The sequence below is a fragment of the Lygodium microphyllum genome, chromosome 25, assembly GCF_053477565.2.
Source record: "Lygodium microphyllum isolate KBCC chromosome 25, Lygodium_microphyllum_v1.1.10, whole genome shotgun sequence".
NCBI classification, from domain to species: Eukaryota; Viridiplantae; Streptophyta; class Polypodiopsida; order Schizaeales; family Lygodiaceae; genus Lygodium; species Lygodium microphyllum.
The window spans coordinates 126,555,414-126,572,457 of record NC_141159.1 but is presented as its reverse complement, the minus strand read 5'-3'; the positions used below and the strand labels follow the sequence as shown (position 1 = coordinate 126,572,457).

The following is a 17,044-nucleotide window of genomic DNA, read 5'->3' as shown; positions in this document are numbered from 1 at the left end:
TACAATAGAGATAGCAAAGTGATAGATCCTAAAGAATCAAGGACTTCTTGAAACCAAATTTTTTCCTTCTCTTTGCTTAGTTTGTAACCCTTCTAAAAATCTATGCTTTGGATAAGATTTTCAGTATCCCTCTTTCCTTTTTTGTCCAACCACTTGTTTGGTTTTCACCAAAGATAATGTATTGCATGATGTGGTTGTATCTTTAAGCTTGACTTTATGCAAAATTTGCATGTAAAATCATTGAAAGACCTCTAGTGAATTGTTTTCTTTGACTCTTCCTCCTCCATGTTTTGTGTACCTAAAGTATCTTGTTCTTGCTTGATAATGTGAATTTTCCATGCCTTGGGTTAACCAAATAGATAGACTTCCATACTGTTTGATAAAATATGGAGCATGGTTGTAAAAAATATGCTACAAAATCAAAAAACAAAGAGAGTTAGTTAAGAATATTATATGAGTTAGACAATGAGGAAACATATCAACTTCTTATCATAAAAACATAAGAACTTCTTACCACATAGTGAGTGCATAAAAACATAAGAACTTCTTACCACATAGTGAGTGAAGTGTTGATTACCTCAAGCTTCTATCATTGTCTTTTAGAAAAGGTTCAATTGGTCTTTGAAGTCTTTGAGATCATCATTTTTTCAATCAATTTTATTGCAATAAAATAATATTTTATCTAGTGTTTTACAAACTTTTTCTTTTCTATTCTAAGCATGTCCATTATCAGCATGATCCTTAATTGCATTATGTCAGGATTTTCATTGATTATATTTAATGGTTGAGCCCCCGTTTCTAGAGTTAGTCTTGTTAAGCTTTCCATAAAAGCCTAGGAACCTTCTAGCCTTCACCCCACCAATAGATGGCTTTTTGGAGATACAATTTCTATATTTGGACTTTTGACCATCTGGTTCAATAAAAACATTACCTCCATCTAAACCAATTGTAGATAAAACTTAGTTTATATATTTATAGCATCTTGTCTAGTTGATAAGGGTTTTAGCTTGTAAGAAAACCCTATGTAAATATGAACAAGCTTTCTATTATTCTATAGAGTGAATAAACTATACATATATGAGCATTGGTCAAAGGAATATATAAAATTGGCTTGAATTGTGGGTCTTTGATATGCCTAGAGGGGGTTCTATTCCAGCTACTTAAGCTCATCGTTGTGTAGCTGGTGACATGTAATGTAGGTAAGAATATCTAGATTTTTCTCTTTTAGACACATTGTACATGCATTTGGGTGTCTTTAAGTCACCAACTATGTTCCATTCAACCTTGTAGTTTCCAAATCCCTCCACAAATACCTCTTCTCTTGCTTGTTGGCTTTCAATTATTCTATAGAGTGCATAAATTGTACATATATGAGCATTGGTCAAAGGAATATGTAAAATTGGCTTGAATTGTGGGTCTTTGATATGCCTAGAGGGGGTTCTATTCCAGCTACTTAAGCTCATCGTTGTGTAGCTGGGGACACGTAATATAGGTAAGAATACCTAGAGTTTTCTCTTTTAGACACATTGTACATGCATTTGGGTGTCTTTAAGTCACCAGCTATGTGCCATTCAACATCAGGTATTGAAGTTTCATGAAAAACCCCATATAATATATCAAAATCCTCCTTGTCTACTTCAAAAGCTCGTAACCACCAGATATTGTGTTCAGATTGAATACTAAATAACATTTCATTGTAATGACTTGATGAAAGTGCTCTATTCATCAAAGTAATGGAAACCCTCTCTAATTTTGTACACTTTAAAATCTCACTTTCATCAAGTTTAATCGCAAATGTGGCTACTCCTTGTGCCTCTTCTAAAGACAAATAATAGATTTTGATCATCAAACATTATAGGATAGGAAGGTCAAGAAAAATATTATTAAATTCATTGTAAATAATCTCTTTCTTTTTACTCTTGAAGTTGGCCTTGATATGGAAAGGCTCATCCAAAACTTCTATCACCTTGTCATTGACTCTTTATCTAATAGTCTTTACCACAGATGGCCTCGGAAGTAAACAATTTCATATCTGACCTTGTTTTATATTTGATGCATTAGTTGGAAATTTGTGTATATGCATCCCAACTACTACCAATACGATCCAAAGTTTTGTACACCAGCTCAGAATCCAAAGAATAATGCCTAAGAAAAAAATCCAAGCGTTGTCTCTTTACCTTTTTCAACTTCTTCTTCTCAAGAATATCCTTTGGCATTGTTGAGGGCAAGAGATGATAATAAAACTTTGAAGCATATCTCTCACTCAACTTTGATTGAAGAAGAGATCTAACAAAGATCAATACCATAACTTGGATTCTATTAGAAGCAAAGTTATATTTAAGCATTTCTCAAGTAAAAATATATACCTTACTACTTGGATTTTGTTACTGGAATCATCTCCTCTTCATTCGGGATGCTCAATATTCTTGCAAGATCTTTGTCAATATTGAAGGCCTAAACTAGTGTATTTTCTTTGGTATGATTTGATGTGTTTCTCCAATGAATGATTCTTCTATTGATAATCATGTAGTTTTTGCAACAAATCATCTCTATGTTTTGTTAACAAGTGATTCTCCAATTTAAGAACAGCCTTCTTTGCAATAAGATTAAATGTATAGCCCAAAAATTCATCAAAACCATTATCAATAAACCATATTAGTAAAGATAGATTATAAAAGTTCTATTTTTTATAGGATCTTTGGGGTATAATCATTCATTCAACCAAATATTAAGATTTTTTTTTGCTTCAAATAGAAACACATATTTCATGGACTCTGTAACAATATTTTGTTTTGTTCTTTTTCTAATTGGTTCATACTCATATTATTTCTCAAAATGAAGGTGATAGATAATTATTTTACTAAAGTTACAAGGATCATTGGATGATTGATTCATAGCTAAAGATGTGATTTGCAACTCTAGATAAGAATACTCTATGAGTTCAAAAAAATCAAAGAATGAGTAGGTATAACCAACAAGGAGAAGAACAAGGAAAAGAGAGAATTAGGATGGAGGGAGGTAATGAGATGTCAAAAAATTTCAACTTGAATATTTGCTTTCACTTCCATCAAGACAAGGTACGATCATTATTAAAGCAATCATCATCATCTTTACATCAAATTACATTTCTAGGTTTGATGCAAGCCACAAGAATGTTATGATAATGACATTTTCGTAATTTTAGATATATTTGCTTATCAAATATAAAAATTTTAAAAAACTACAAAATATTTCTTGAAATATTTTCTCTCTCTCTAGGATTTCTTAAAGGGCATTTTTGAGACCTCAAATCTCCCCTAATGGTAGTAAAATTGTATGCGAAAGAGGACAAGAAATCAAGAAGGTTGTTATTGCTCATGTCAAATGCCTAATTGTCATAGGAATTCGAGACTGTGATCTTTGCTAGTTGACAAAACTTCAAAATTGAGGTCTCCCTAGTGGCTTGGCCAACATATTGTACTTGCCAACCACTCTAAGAGGTCACAACTGATTGTCATATTGATATCATTGATTTTCTAGTCTTGTGTTTTCTGAACAATGATTATGAGTGTAAGGAGTTAACATTTGAAGAGGAGAGTTATATTGTTTTTGTGATGCATATAACCAATATTTTTCCTCCCATACCTACCAACATTGAGTTCATCTTTGAGTCAATTGTATTGTGGATGTACATAGATTTTTTCTCCTAGGCTTATCATCCTCAAGTTCTTCTTCTTTAAATGAGTTGTATTGTAGACATACTCAGATATATCATGTTACATCTAATTGTGGCTAAATTTTGTGATGTTACATCATGCCTCTGAGCTACATTGAGATTGGATTCTCTATTCCATATGAACATTATTTTCAATTTCCTATTATATTGTAGTCTAGTGTTTTCTCACTAGGATTAGAGTTATTGTTAGCTAATAGTGTCTTTGGTTTGTGCTCTACTTCTTGTTCCTACTACATTTCACAATATCCATGACAGGGATTGCAACTACATTTGTTACAATATACATGTATGAGACAATACCATTAGAGTTCCATGGCTTATGGTTGGTTTTATCAAGTTTATATTTTTCAAAGGCAACTTGACTTATTCTTCATGTTTTGAATCATGTTTCCCTATATAAGAGGATTGACTCAGCCTGGGTCCTTCTAGCATTCTAAGAGACATTGTGTCATGTGACAAGTACATATGAGAGGCCTCTTTTCATGGTAGATATGAGATGCCACTTTCATGGTGGACAAGTGGAGCATGGTAGGAAGGCTTTCCTTGTTTGTGAAGATCTTGTGAATGCATGATGCCTTGCATGGGGGATTGGATGAGACTAAATTGAAGGGAAGATGATGGGCTTGTCCTTCATGTTCATGATAGCATGCATAGTATTTGTGCTAGATTAAAGGAATATGTATGTAATACTCGAAGACTATTTAGAATACTAGCATGGGGTCTACATATAGGAAATCTTAGAAGTGTTTTACAGGTATATTGAGATAACACATTGGTATGTGATACTTAGGATAGCATCTCATAGGTAATATTACAACTTGGGTTCCATTTTGTCTAGAATACTCGAAATGAGTGTATAGAATATGTGGTTAGAGACAAAGAAGGAATCCCTAGAAATGATTGGTACACATAATTTTTTATTTTTAAATTCATTCTATAATGCACCAGTAAACAAAAAATTCCACTTGGGTGCTACTAAAAATAGGTTAATTATTGTGGGGAAGAGAAAGAATTGCATTGCTTGTAGAGAATAGATAGAGATATTGCTCACACAAAGCATGCTCAGAATAATAGTTTTGCTCCTTATGATGATAGAGACAAATACAATACACGCATTGCTTGCTTGTCAAGAGTCACAACTCACCATTCAATGTAGGAAACATTTGCATGGAAGACGCGTTACACATGCTTGACCATTAGTTTTTTCCAACACTCCCCCTTAATGGGAAAAGTGTGAAGAAGAGTTTTATTGTGTATAAGCAAACAAGATGCACCCCATTTCCCTTTAAGAGGATCATGGTGCTTCATTTCCTAAAATTATATGCTGTAAGTTTGTTATAAGCATGAAATGCAATCATTCGGATCTAAACTTGCATTGATGATCACCAACATACGAAGATTTTTCTTCAACTTCATACATCTATAAACATCTTCATCACTCCATGAATAATTCTTCAAATTTCTTGAGCTTGCATTTTTGCTTGCACTTGATCTTTACTCCCCCTCAAGCGAGAGAAATGTAGCAGTTAAGACATGGAGTTGGCATTCTGATAAAAACTTCTAGCAGTTTGAATGAAAATGATAGCTAATTGCTATCCAAAATATCATGGTTTGCATAGTATCATCACTTGTGGCATCAAGAATCACATTATGCTATGCACCATCTTCACAGGGACCCAAACCATGAGGTTGTTGAGAAACTATTTGATTTGCAACATATAAAACATTAATATCATTAAACAATTCATCTCCTAGATCATTATGGATAGCTTTGGCCTGTTTTTTTCCTTGGATGTTTGAAGAATCCAATGTAATAGCCACTTTAGACATATCGTGCATAGATCCACAATCAATCATTTGGTATCCACTTACCAATTTGGAAGCATTTGTAATAGCATTAGGGCCACAACCAATACCATTGTCATATGTGGCAAAAACACCCCTATAATGAGGAGGTTGAACTTGATCTCCAATATAAAGGTAAAGGATATGGGTTGCAATATCCTCCTCATTGCTTGCGAAAAAACCTTGACCACCATTTTAGATGCACGTAACATCATCATTTTCAACATTGATAGGTTGATCATCTGCTCCAAATTCAGCATGATCAAAAGAGCGAATCATTCCAGCACGCTCACAAAAGAAAAGATAGCCTAATAAAGGCTCAAGACAGCACTAAGAGCTCACTCGAGAGCAGACTGGGAATGATACGCAGCACGTGGAACATAAAACCTGTCAAGTTTATCTTGCCAATCATCTCAAAATAAAGAGAGACCACCTGGAGATCCTTGGGTGAAAATGCTGCATCATTGGGCTTTGAAAATAAAACCAAGGCAATGGCTCTCAATTTCAACAAACTCCATGGCAAGAACAAGTCTTGAATCGGAGACCACATTGTGTGCTGCAGTTGGATCGAAAACAAAGAGGGCTTACAAATCACAGAAAGGGCCACCCGAGTCAAACATCACTGCTCACATATTTCATCAATGGTGCTTGGAGCACTACCAAGGTCGAACACCTTGGAAAAAACACCATCTACTTCCAAGATTGAAAAGCATTTGCTAGGCAGATGGATAGCCTTGTCCACGATATGCAGGATTTGAATCGATTGTTGAAATCATGTATCCAATGACCTCTTGCCAATTTGCATAGATGGCATGGTACTCTGGTTTGATGGGATTTCTCTAGATTTAGGAAGACGAACAAAAATCGCTAGATTGCTTGAACAAATTTGCCACATCTTGGCAGACTGCAGAAATTGAGGGCTTAAAGTGTGCCACTCTTTGTATTGCACTTTGGCCCTTTGTCTGCAAGTCAAAGTTTTTTGCAACAGTAATTTTGTTGGCTAACTCAGAGGATGATGCGCCTTCATCTTGACCAGTGGTGGATCCGTCGCCATTCACAAGGCTTCTTCTTGTGTAGAATCTCTCAAAGAGATTGATGGTGCTTGCAAGGTAGATGGGGGCACCTATAGGAGATCATCTGGCCCCTTGATACCATGTGGAGAAGAGAAAGAACTGCATTGCTTCTAGAGAATAGATAGAGACATTGCTCACAGACAAAGCATGCTCAGAATAATAGTTGTGTTCATTATTATGATAGAGACAAATACAATAGGTGTAGCTTGAATATGAAGAGTCGCATACATGCAACTATTCAATGTAGAGCACATTTATATCTGACACGTGTACACACTTCACCATTAGTTCATTCCAACAATTATACTTTACCACTTAGAGCCAAAGTTAAGCTTTTCAATGATGTAATTGGAGTTCTGTGAGGATCTAGCAAACCGTATGCTAAACTATTACTAGCGAACCGACCAATGTTAGGATATGAAAAGCACTCAGCTTTGATGGGAATGGAATAAGAGCGAACTTCACCGAAGGATACATTTCGTGCATGTAATTTTGCACTACCATGTATTGCCACTTGCATGCAAAGCTGGAGAGATCCGTGAGAAGCTCCCATATGGTCGAGATTTAAACGTGGGTAGCGAGAGACAGAGAGAGAGAGAGAGAGAGAGAGAGAGAGAGCTGGAAGGCGGATTGCAATTATTTAATGAGAACTTGGGAATATATATATATATATATATATGTGCGCAATATGAGACGGCACTTGCTCCCACTCTTAAAAAAGACAATTATGTAGTAGAGCAGCTCTGCATGCCGAGAGGGGCAGAACAGAAGCTGTGGTGCTGTAACTTCGTGTACATGCTCATGAGATCAATGAGTACCGCAAGTGGCAGCTGCGGTGGTGAGGAAGCTGCGGGAGGGCGAGGGGGAGGAGAAGGCAGGGTCTTTGAGCATAAGGTCCATCATGGCCCCGTACATGGCGTCTGTGAGGTGGAGCCCATCCCAGCTGATGAAGGTGCTAGGGTCAGTGCACGGGCTGACTGGGTTGGAGGAGGAGCTGGGCATGAAGCGTGGGAAGCAGGCCCCTTGGGTGTTGGTGAACCCGTAGTCGGAGGCGTGGTCGAGCACGTGCAGGAAGGCAGCAGATGTGTCAAGGTAGACGATCTCTACGCCAGGATGGCGGGAGGTGATGTCGTGGAGGGCGGCGGTAAGGAGCTGGTTGTGCCGGTCGCTCACGGCGCTAACGTCGGCGATGCAACCGTGGGAGTCGTGCGTGGAGGAGGAGAACCGAGACATATACGTGGCCATGCAGCCCATGGGGAACTCCCCCTGCACCACCATTCTCTTGACTCCTGTGTTGAGGATGCGGTCCTCCAGCTGGCGGGCCACCTTCTGCACCACGGAAGGGACCATGGCGGCGACAGAGGAGGAGTCGGGCTGCGGCGAAGACCAAGCGTAGTTGTAGTCGTTGCCCCCGATCTCGCCGATGTACACCAGAGCGTTGGTCATATCGACGGGCGCGGAGATGCGCCTACTGGCTGCTTCAAGGTCCGCCAGGAACCATCCCACCTGGACGTCGAAAGAGTCGGGAGTGCTTGAGCTTACGCCTGCGAGCTGCTGGAGAATGGCTAAGTCTAGAGCCGTGGCTCCCGCAACCGCAAAGTTCTCGTTCTGCACGATCGACGGTGCAGCTTCTGACGTAGTACTAGTACTCGTATTCTGCTGCTGCCGCAGGTGAGCGGGCAACAAAGGCACCCCGAGAGCCTGGCACAGGAAGTCCACCATGAGCCTGCCGTCGCTCCAGCGCCCCGTGGCCTCGTGGAAGAAGGTGGAGCCGTAGGGGAGGCTGGATGCGATCAAGCCTGGGTTGTTGCCGGTGTCGGTGGTGGAGTCCCCGAAGGCCAACACGGGAGAGAAGGCGGGGCATGGCGCAGATGCAGATGAGGATGACGGATCGGCCGCCTGCGATATTAGCTGCGAATATCTAGTTTCTACGGTCGATATTGAGTTTGGTTTTGGTCCCAGCCGCCTTGCTGTGAGTAGTAGGTGCTGCTGGGCAGCCTCGCAGCCCTGCTCCAAGACTGTTGTAAGTGCAACAAGAAAAAGAAGGGTCGCTGGTAGGAGCATCTTCGTGCTCGCCATCGCTGGTTGGTTCTCGCTCTCTCCTGTTAGGCCTGGTGTCGTGCGTCTCTGTTTGATTTGCTCCCCTCCCCAACCCCGATTATAAATCGACACTCCATTCCAAAACCTGAGTCCTGACCGTGAATTTCACTCCTGCAGTAGGCGCTTTTCAAAGGCGAAAAGCGTCCAAAAAGCAACAGCGTCCTTCTGGCCATTTTTCACGTTGGCTTTTCAATGTGGACCAAGGCGTTTAATCCCACACGCTAAGTACTTCCTGATAAACCAGCCTTATTCGTTTAGACGTGTAGGTAACATTGCTATATTTCCAAAATCTCAAAATTATTTGCAAGCCACCTGAACCTTTTCTTCTATTTCATTTTGAATTCTCGTTATTTTCTTACTCCTCTTCTTCAAAGCGCTTCTCAACATGAGAACCCAATCCACATAAACATAGTTATTACACATAAAACACGACCATCAAGTATGTATAATATGTACAAGTGGGTAAGAGAGAGAAAGAGAGAAAGAGAGATGCCCCTCTCAAGTTTTGGAGACACTTGGCAATCCTAAGATGCTCAATGCCATAACAAAGAGCTATCATTGGGAAAAGCTAAGGGGTGATGTATTCAAGTATGTTACTAAATGTTTAAACTTCCCATGGGTTAAAGCTAAGCATGTCAAAATGTTAGGAAATCTCTAGCTGCTTGACATCCCTCAAAAGAAATGGGAGTTCATCAATATGGATTTTGTAGTTGGGTTACGCCGAGTTCAAGGATAATTTACCCTATGTTGATGATTATGGATACGCTTTTAGACTCCATGGGTTACCAAAGAGGATCATTCGTGATCTTGATTCTCTATTTACTTGTTGATTTTGGAAGAACTTGGCACCTTCTCTTCTATTTCTCATTGTTTTGTTCCTCCTAATATTCCTGCTCCTCTTCTTCAAACCACTTTTCAACACCCCTCCTCAATCACAACCATAAAGAAAGCACTAAGTGTACAGAGGCTGTCATGAGTAGAACCTTGCTAAGTGTGGACATACCATGGATAGGTGAAGCATCTGGAGGCTATTGCAGAAAAAAGAAAGCATCCTACTAAGTGTGGATACACCCAAATATGGCAAATGTCCAGGACTATTACAAGGCATCATTAAGTGTATACATGCTATTCTGCAAAGGCTACATGAGGAGTTTACAAGGCTTATAAAAGGATCATTAATGGCAAGTACACATTATAAAAGCTCTAGTAAAAAGTGGAGACAAGGACTAGCATGCCCATGTGGTTTTCTTCATCAAATATGTCATGGTAGGCATAATATATATTCTTTTCTTTGTCCTCTCCTTTGATGTAGTCCACTTTGCTTTTGACTATGCTCTTTTTTCTTCATGGTCTTCTTTTTCTTAGTCTTCTTCTTTATGGTATTTTTGGTCTTCTCCATTGACTTTTCTTGCATCTTGGCTTGCATTAGTCTTCATGTCCCCCTCAAGCAAAGGTACCACCATCTTTGAGATTTTCATGAGGACCAAGGCAGTTGGAATTTCTTGATTAGAACTCAATTTAGTCATTATGAATTTCTTGTTATACCTCTCGATTTGACTAATGCACTAGCTACATTCAGTGTTGCCAGGTGGCACCTACGCAAAGGGATGAGCGCCTTAAATGGTTCTCCGTCAATGTGGGGCATGTTCCTAAGAATTGTCTTAGGCGGAAGGTCGATGGGGATGCCTATCCTTTTCGGGCATCCATGCAAGTGTGAACGTGGGTGATACCATTTTATCCACATGAGTATTAACGTCTTTGTGAACTAATTATTCTATGGAATTTCAAATTAATTGATTTATGAAGCTAGCTACAATTATTCAGTTGGTTATTCTTCTAATATGAATTTTTGAATTTTTGGCAGCTAATGTGTAGAGCAAGGAGAATTGGAAAGGCACGCCATGCGCAAGCATTCTCAATATTATTTTCTCAATAATTTATTAGGCAATTATTGGATTATTGTATTAGATGCACCGCTATTTCTTATAAAGCGTGTGCATAGCCTCTATGTAAATATTTATTAGCAAAATAGATTTTTAGAAGATATGTTCAAATAAAATATTAATGGTTCTAGAGAGTTGTGGGATGCACAACTGCTAGCATCCCCATTGATTCAAATTACTCTATCTTTTTTTTAGTTCACTCAAACTCTTTATGCAAAGAGTGATTCTAAAGGGCCTAAATCTTGGGCAAAGAAGATTTCATAATATTATTATAAATACGGCATGAAGGGAGTTGCCCACTTCACGTCGGGGTGAGATTGAACCCAATCTTGAGTCGCTTAATCTTACTTTACCTTGTCTTTTAGTCTATTTTCAATTTCTCATGAGTCATATGCAATTTTATGAGTAAAAGAGAGAAAGAGGTAGCTTCTTCCATTTGCTACGCGCAAACTATGCATTCGTTGCTCGCAATAGTGGTATCAGAGCCCAACCTACCTCTTAGGCTTCCAATCGCCTATCCTCTCGCATGAAGGCGAGCCCTGTGCTACAAACGGGCTCTACAGTCTGTCTCATCATGAACTTTGACTACATGGCTGGATTCCCAGGCCTTCAAAATCCCAAATCCCTCTATCACAGTCAAGAAATTCTGTGATTTTTCCAGACATTGAAGAATACCCACTCCTACATCATGGTGCCATATTTTGTGAGGAATTGGAGCTCTCAGGAGGTTAGTAAGCTTAATTAAAACTTAAGTAAAAGCCTACTATAAGCTTAAGCAAGAGATTAAGCTCTATTTTGAATTCGGTGGGGGGGAAGGGGGGGCATTTTTTGATGCCACGACAGCATCCACGACATATTCTTGTCCAAAACGTCAAGTTTTTTTTGGCTTAAAAGCCTTATCAAGCAAGTCACATTACTAACTTACTTGATCAACTTCAACCTCTCTTACTCCGTGCCATACATAGACCCTACAAATCTTCACAAGTCACAGTCAACTATCTCTCCCATAGAGACAGTTCTCGTGCAATTCTTTCCAGTTTCATAAATTTCACAAAATTTCCATAAAAAATTCCCACCTTTCTTGCCTACTTCCATCCATAATTTCTTGCCCAAAGACTTGCCCAAAGACCATTTAAAATTTTGGTATTACATGCCAAAATTCTTCAATGACAAGCGAGGTGTCTTTTCATTTGCAAGGCATCCTAAATCTCTGGATTTCTCCATCAAGCAATCATGGCCAATTTCGACTTTGCATCACTGCTTCCTGAGCCAACCTTGGAGCAGCGTATGGATCTAATATCCATGCAACTTGAAGAAGAGCATCAACATCACATACAACTGGAGCAAGAACTGAAGTCCCTCAAGCATCCTGCCTCACTGAAATTTCTACCAACGACGACAACCTAGTTCATGCCATCAACGCTACTTTGGATGTCCATGCTAGTCGAAAGGAGTCCAAGATAAGCAAGCGCACATTCAAATTTAATTCTTTTGATGGTCTTAAATATGGTTGCAAAATTTTATCATGGTTAAGTCAGTTCAAAGCTTATTTAACAATGAGAAATACTCAAAAAGTGATAAACTTAAATGTGTATCTCATTATTTTATTGAGAAAGCTGCATTATGGTGGGATGTCACGCATAAAAGCATTGATCGTCCTATCACATGGAATGACTTTCGCAAGAAGGTTTTTGCAAATTTTCTCCCTACACAATTCTAGCTCTGCATGCAACAACAATGGGATCTATTCATGCAACGAGAACGTGAGTCTATCCCTCAATACACAGAAAGATTTTGGAGCACTCTCTTGCAGCTCCAAATGGTGGAGCCAATGGCCGAATCTACCTTCAAGAGAAAGTATATGTCCGGCTTAATTCCATCCATCCAAGCCGAAGTCAACATGTTCAAGTCTAATAACCTGGACAAAGCCATATCCCTAGCTCATGATGTTGAAAAGAAGCAATCTAAAGACCGAAGGCAATTTTCGGTATCCAACAGTAACAACATGGGTAGCTTTCATTTTAATTCTTTGTGTAACTTCAATTCTCAATATGGAAAGAATCGTTTTAAGCGATGGCCATGGATGCAAAATGTTCAATCAGTTTCCAATTCTAAACCTCCCAATCTACCTTCAAATTTGCCTAAATTTGGTGAACCTAAAAATATTAACCCAAGTGTCTCTAATGTCATTTCCAAAAATGTAATTTGTTATAATTGTAAGCATCCTGGTCATATTGCGAGTCGTTGTCCCATGGGCAACACCTGTGATTGGAAGAAACCCATGACACATCTAAATTTTCTTGGAGCTTCAAGCCCAGGTTCCACGAGTTTAATTCCACTTAAAAGAAATGCTTTAAGCACGCTTAACTCCATAGAAAGAATGCATTTACACTTGTTGTTAATTCATGTAGTAGAGATAAAAGTGCATTTGGTTTTAGGGAAACGGAATGGGACTATGCCTTATGGGCAGAGAGGTTGAGCTTTGCATCCCTCTCGTTTCCCATTCTCCTTGAACCAAGTGTAGCATGAATCCACTTTGATCCTGACGTTTCTGTGTAAAGTAGTTCACCTGGGGTTCGACACTAGCTGCCGTTCTAGGAATTTGACCACTAGGGAAACCCTGATTTAGGTCGATCCTAAGTGGGAACGGCCGGAATGCTTCCGCTATGTGGCAGACTCGGGAAAAACCTGGATCGCAAACACCGTAATATTCCATGGGAGTGCCAGGCAGCGCTTTCTAGACTCTCTTCCTGATGGGCTGCTAAGACGTGTCCTACAAGTGAACAGGTGGACACATTACAGACGAATTAATTTTCTATTTAAAAGTTCTTCAATTTGCTTTGAATCTCTTTCTGTTCTAATTAGTTATGGTGATAGGGAGCTTTGCAAGGTGGTTGACTACCAGAAAGTAAATCAATTTGGTGGTCTTCAGGTCATGATGGAGGAAGTTGTAAAGGTAAATCATTAGAAAAGCAATCAGAAAATTTAAAAATAAAATGTTGTTGCTTTGGAGTTAGTTCAGTTTTTGTAACATCAACTTCATTAATCCATACTAAGAAAGCTTTTGATTGTTTACGCAAATCTCGCTTCGCCTGTGTATGACTAATAATTGGAAATAATTTATTTTTTGTTAACCCTTCGAGTAAAATGTGTTTACCTTTGTGCTCAATGTGCATTGAGTGTGTGTTGTAATCTATATTGGGGTTGAATTGGTGAAGCCATGGCATTCCTAGAATTACATCAGCATATTGCAAAGGTGCTACTAAAATTTTTTGATTTTCCTTATAAGATCCAATATAAATTTCTAAATTATGAACTTCTATAGTACCATTATATTGTTGTCCTAGAAATGCAGCTTTAATTTTATAGGCAAATGGAATAGTTTTAAGTTGTAAGTTTCTAGCTACTTTTTCTGAAACAAAATCATGAGTACTACCATCGTCATGCAAGACAGTCATATCATTATTATTGATTTTACATCACATCTTTAATAAGGCATGCATAGAAATTTTACTAGCAAGGTCTTCACGTTCGTTAGAATTTTTGCCGATAAGTGTAGCCTCATCGAAGTCCGACATTGCTTCAAGGTCTTCATTGGATTCTTCAGCTCGTGGGAATGTCCATGCGTATGCTTGGGGAAGAGACCTCCGCGCGTGCACCTTGCACCTTTGGTTTTGGGGCCATTGTAGACGTAGAGGATTTGGACTTCGGGGTTTGTCCTTTCCCTTTTCGCAATCTCTAAATTCCCTCCAAGCTTTGGCAAACAGCCTCAAAATCTGTTTACTTCTCCCTTATGCAGGAATAACCCTTTACAGGATGTGGGTTTTTAAGACCCTAGATAAACTCGTGGAAACGAGGCTTATGGGAGCCCAACCTTAGAAGCTTCACAAGAAGCTTCTGACTTTTACAGAAAGCGTGGAGGGAGGTAATGATTGAAGGGGGAAAAATTAATGACGAGAGGGGGGGAAGTTTATGATGATAAGGAGATGATGGTGGGGAGTATAGCAGTGGTGCGACAACAACGGTAGCCTGTCAACCTTCACGGTGGCGGTGTTCTTCACGGTAGGCGGCAGCAAATCGTCCTCCTACTCTCCCTTCGATCCTGTCCTCTGCCCACGCGGCCTCATTTGCACAATGTAGATGGGCTCGTTATTGCGCATGTGGGGTAAGGATTTAGCTACCAATATTTACGATATGGGAGATAACTTTGCACAGCTTTTGCGCGGGCGTGTGGTGATCAAGGTTCTTTAATATTTTGAGTGAAAATATTACATCATCCAAGTAGTTCACCTTTTGGAGCTCCTGTATTATTAGTTAAAAAGAAAAATCAAACTTACCGCATGTGCATAGATTATAGAACACTTAATAAAATAACGGTTAAAAATAGGTATCCAATACCTAGAATAGATGACCTTCTAGATAAATTACAAGGAGGAACAATGTTTAGTAAAATTGATTTAAATTTAGGATATCACCAAGTTCGTATGTCTACTTCTGACATTTTTAAGACACCTTTTCGTACATAATTTGGACATTATGAATTCTTGGTAATGCCCTTTGGACTTACCAATGCACCAGCTATATTTAGTAGAATGATGAATAGAATATTTTTGCATTTGCAGCATTGTGTAATAGTCTTTTTCGATGACATTCTTGTTTTCAACAAAACTAAAAAAGAACACGAAGAACATTTATCTTTAGTGTTTAGTTTATTAAAAGAAAACCATCTATATGCTAACCCTCACAAAAGTTCTTTCTTTCAATCTAAAATAGAATATTTAGGTCATATCGTGTTTGCCAAAGGCATACACGTAGATCCACATAAAATTGAAGCAATTAAGTCTTGGCCAACACCTAAAAATTTCCATGAAGTTCGTTCATTTCTAGGACTAGCTAGCTTCTATCGAAAATTTGTTAGAAACTTTTCATTGCTTGCTTTACCATTAACTCTTTTGTTAAATAAAGGTCTTGTTTATCATTGGGGCGACAGCCAACAACGATCATTTGAAATAATTAAGCATGCACTCACACACGCACCAGTTTTACAGTTACCTAATTTCAATAGAGCATTCTTTCTTCTTGTGGTTTTACTGATGCGAGTGGTTTTGGCATCGGTGCATTATTGATGCAAGACAATCACCCTATAGCATACTCTAGTTGTAAACTGAAACCGTCTGAAGTTAAATATAGTACATGTGACAAAGAATTACTAGCCATAGTTCATGCATTGCGCATATGGAAGCATTATTTAATGGGTTTGAAGTTTATGATTAAAACCGATCAGTAGAGTACTAAACATTTATTGTCACAATCACAAATATCTGATAGACACATATAGTGGGCATCATTTATTCAATCCTTTCATTCACTCATTCAATATCAATCAAGTAAGGAAAATGTAGTAGCTGATGCACTTAGCCGTAGGCCATCATTAAACAATATTTCTGTCATTTCTACTTCATCATCAAACACAATGAAAAATACTTATCTTCAAGATCTTGATTTTCATGATGTTTGGGTAAATTTATCTAACAATCAATGGATCCCTACTAATAACTTTTCTGTTTCTGATGGTTTTCTGTTTTATGAAAAACCATTATGTATTACTAAACCTTTTCGTCATTTCATTATGCAAGAAGTACACGAACCTCCTTATATGGGACATCGTGGTATTATCTCCACACTTAGAAATTTACATGAAGATTTTTTCTAGCCAAATATGCAACATGATGTTTCTAATTTTGTTTCTGACTATATTGTATGTCAACCCATAAAAAGACATCATGGTAAGTCATATGGTTTATTACTTCCATTAGCTATCCCTAATTCACCTTGGGAGCAGATTTCTATGGACTTCATTATAGGTTTACCACAAACTTCTTCACAGAATGATATAATATGGACCATAGTTGATAGATTTAGTAAACATGCTTACTTCATTGCTTGTAAAAAGACCTTAAGTGCTACACAAGCCGCTAACTTATTTCGCAAGTATATTTTTGTGCATCATGGATTGCCAAAAATTATTGTGTTTGATCGAGATCCTCGATTCTGTAATAATTTTTGGATTACCTTGTTTACTAACTTAGGAATTAAGATTGATTTTAGTTCTGCATTTCATCCAGAGACTAACGGTGAAACAAAGGCCACAAATAGCACAATTTTGGATTTAATCCATGCTTACACAATTTCTTCTCCAGCCACATCGAATAATCATTTGCACCTTCTACAGTTTGCTTACAATAATGCCACTCACACTGCTACACAAAAGGCACCTTTTAAAATTGTTTATGGTCACAAATTGCCAACTCCCACATTTCGTCTAACTCAAAAAATACTTTCTGTTGATGATTGGATTCAAAATCATT

At 38.4% G+C, this 17,044-nt stretch overlaps 1 protein-coding gene across 1 annotated transcript; it reads right to left on the bottom strand.

Annotated features, from left to right (window-relative positions):
* Positions 1–7,440: 7,440 nt before the first annotated feature.
* On the bottom strand, positions 7,441–8,712 carry LOC148014718 (GDSL esterase/lipase At3g48460-like). The gene has a single exon (XM_087666583.1). It carries the CDS (start codon positions 8,710–8,712, stop codon positions 7,441–7,443), a length of 1,272 nt encoding a protein of 423 aa, XP_087522709.1.
* Positions 8,713–17,044: the final 8,332 nt, after the last annotated feature.

Coding starts and splice junctions, on each gene's coding strand:
- LOC148014718 (XM_087666583.1), bottom strand. CDS start 8,712: ATGGCGAGCACGAAGATGCTCCTACCAGCGACCCTTCTTTTTCTTGTT.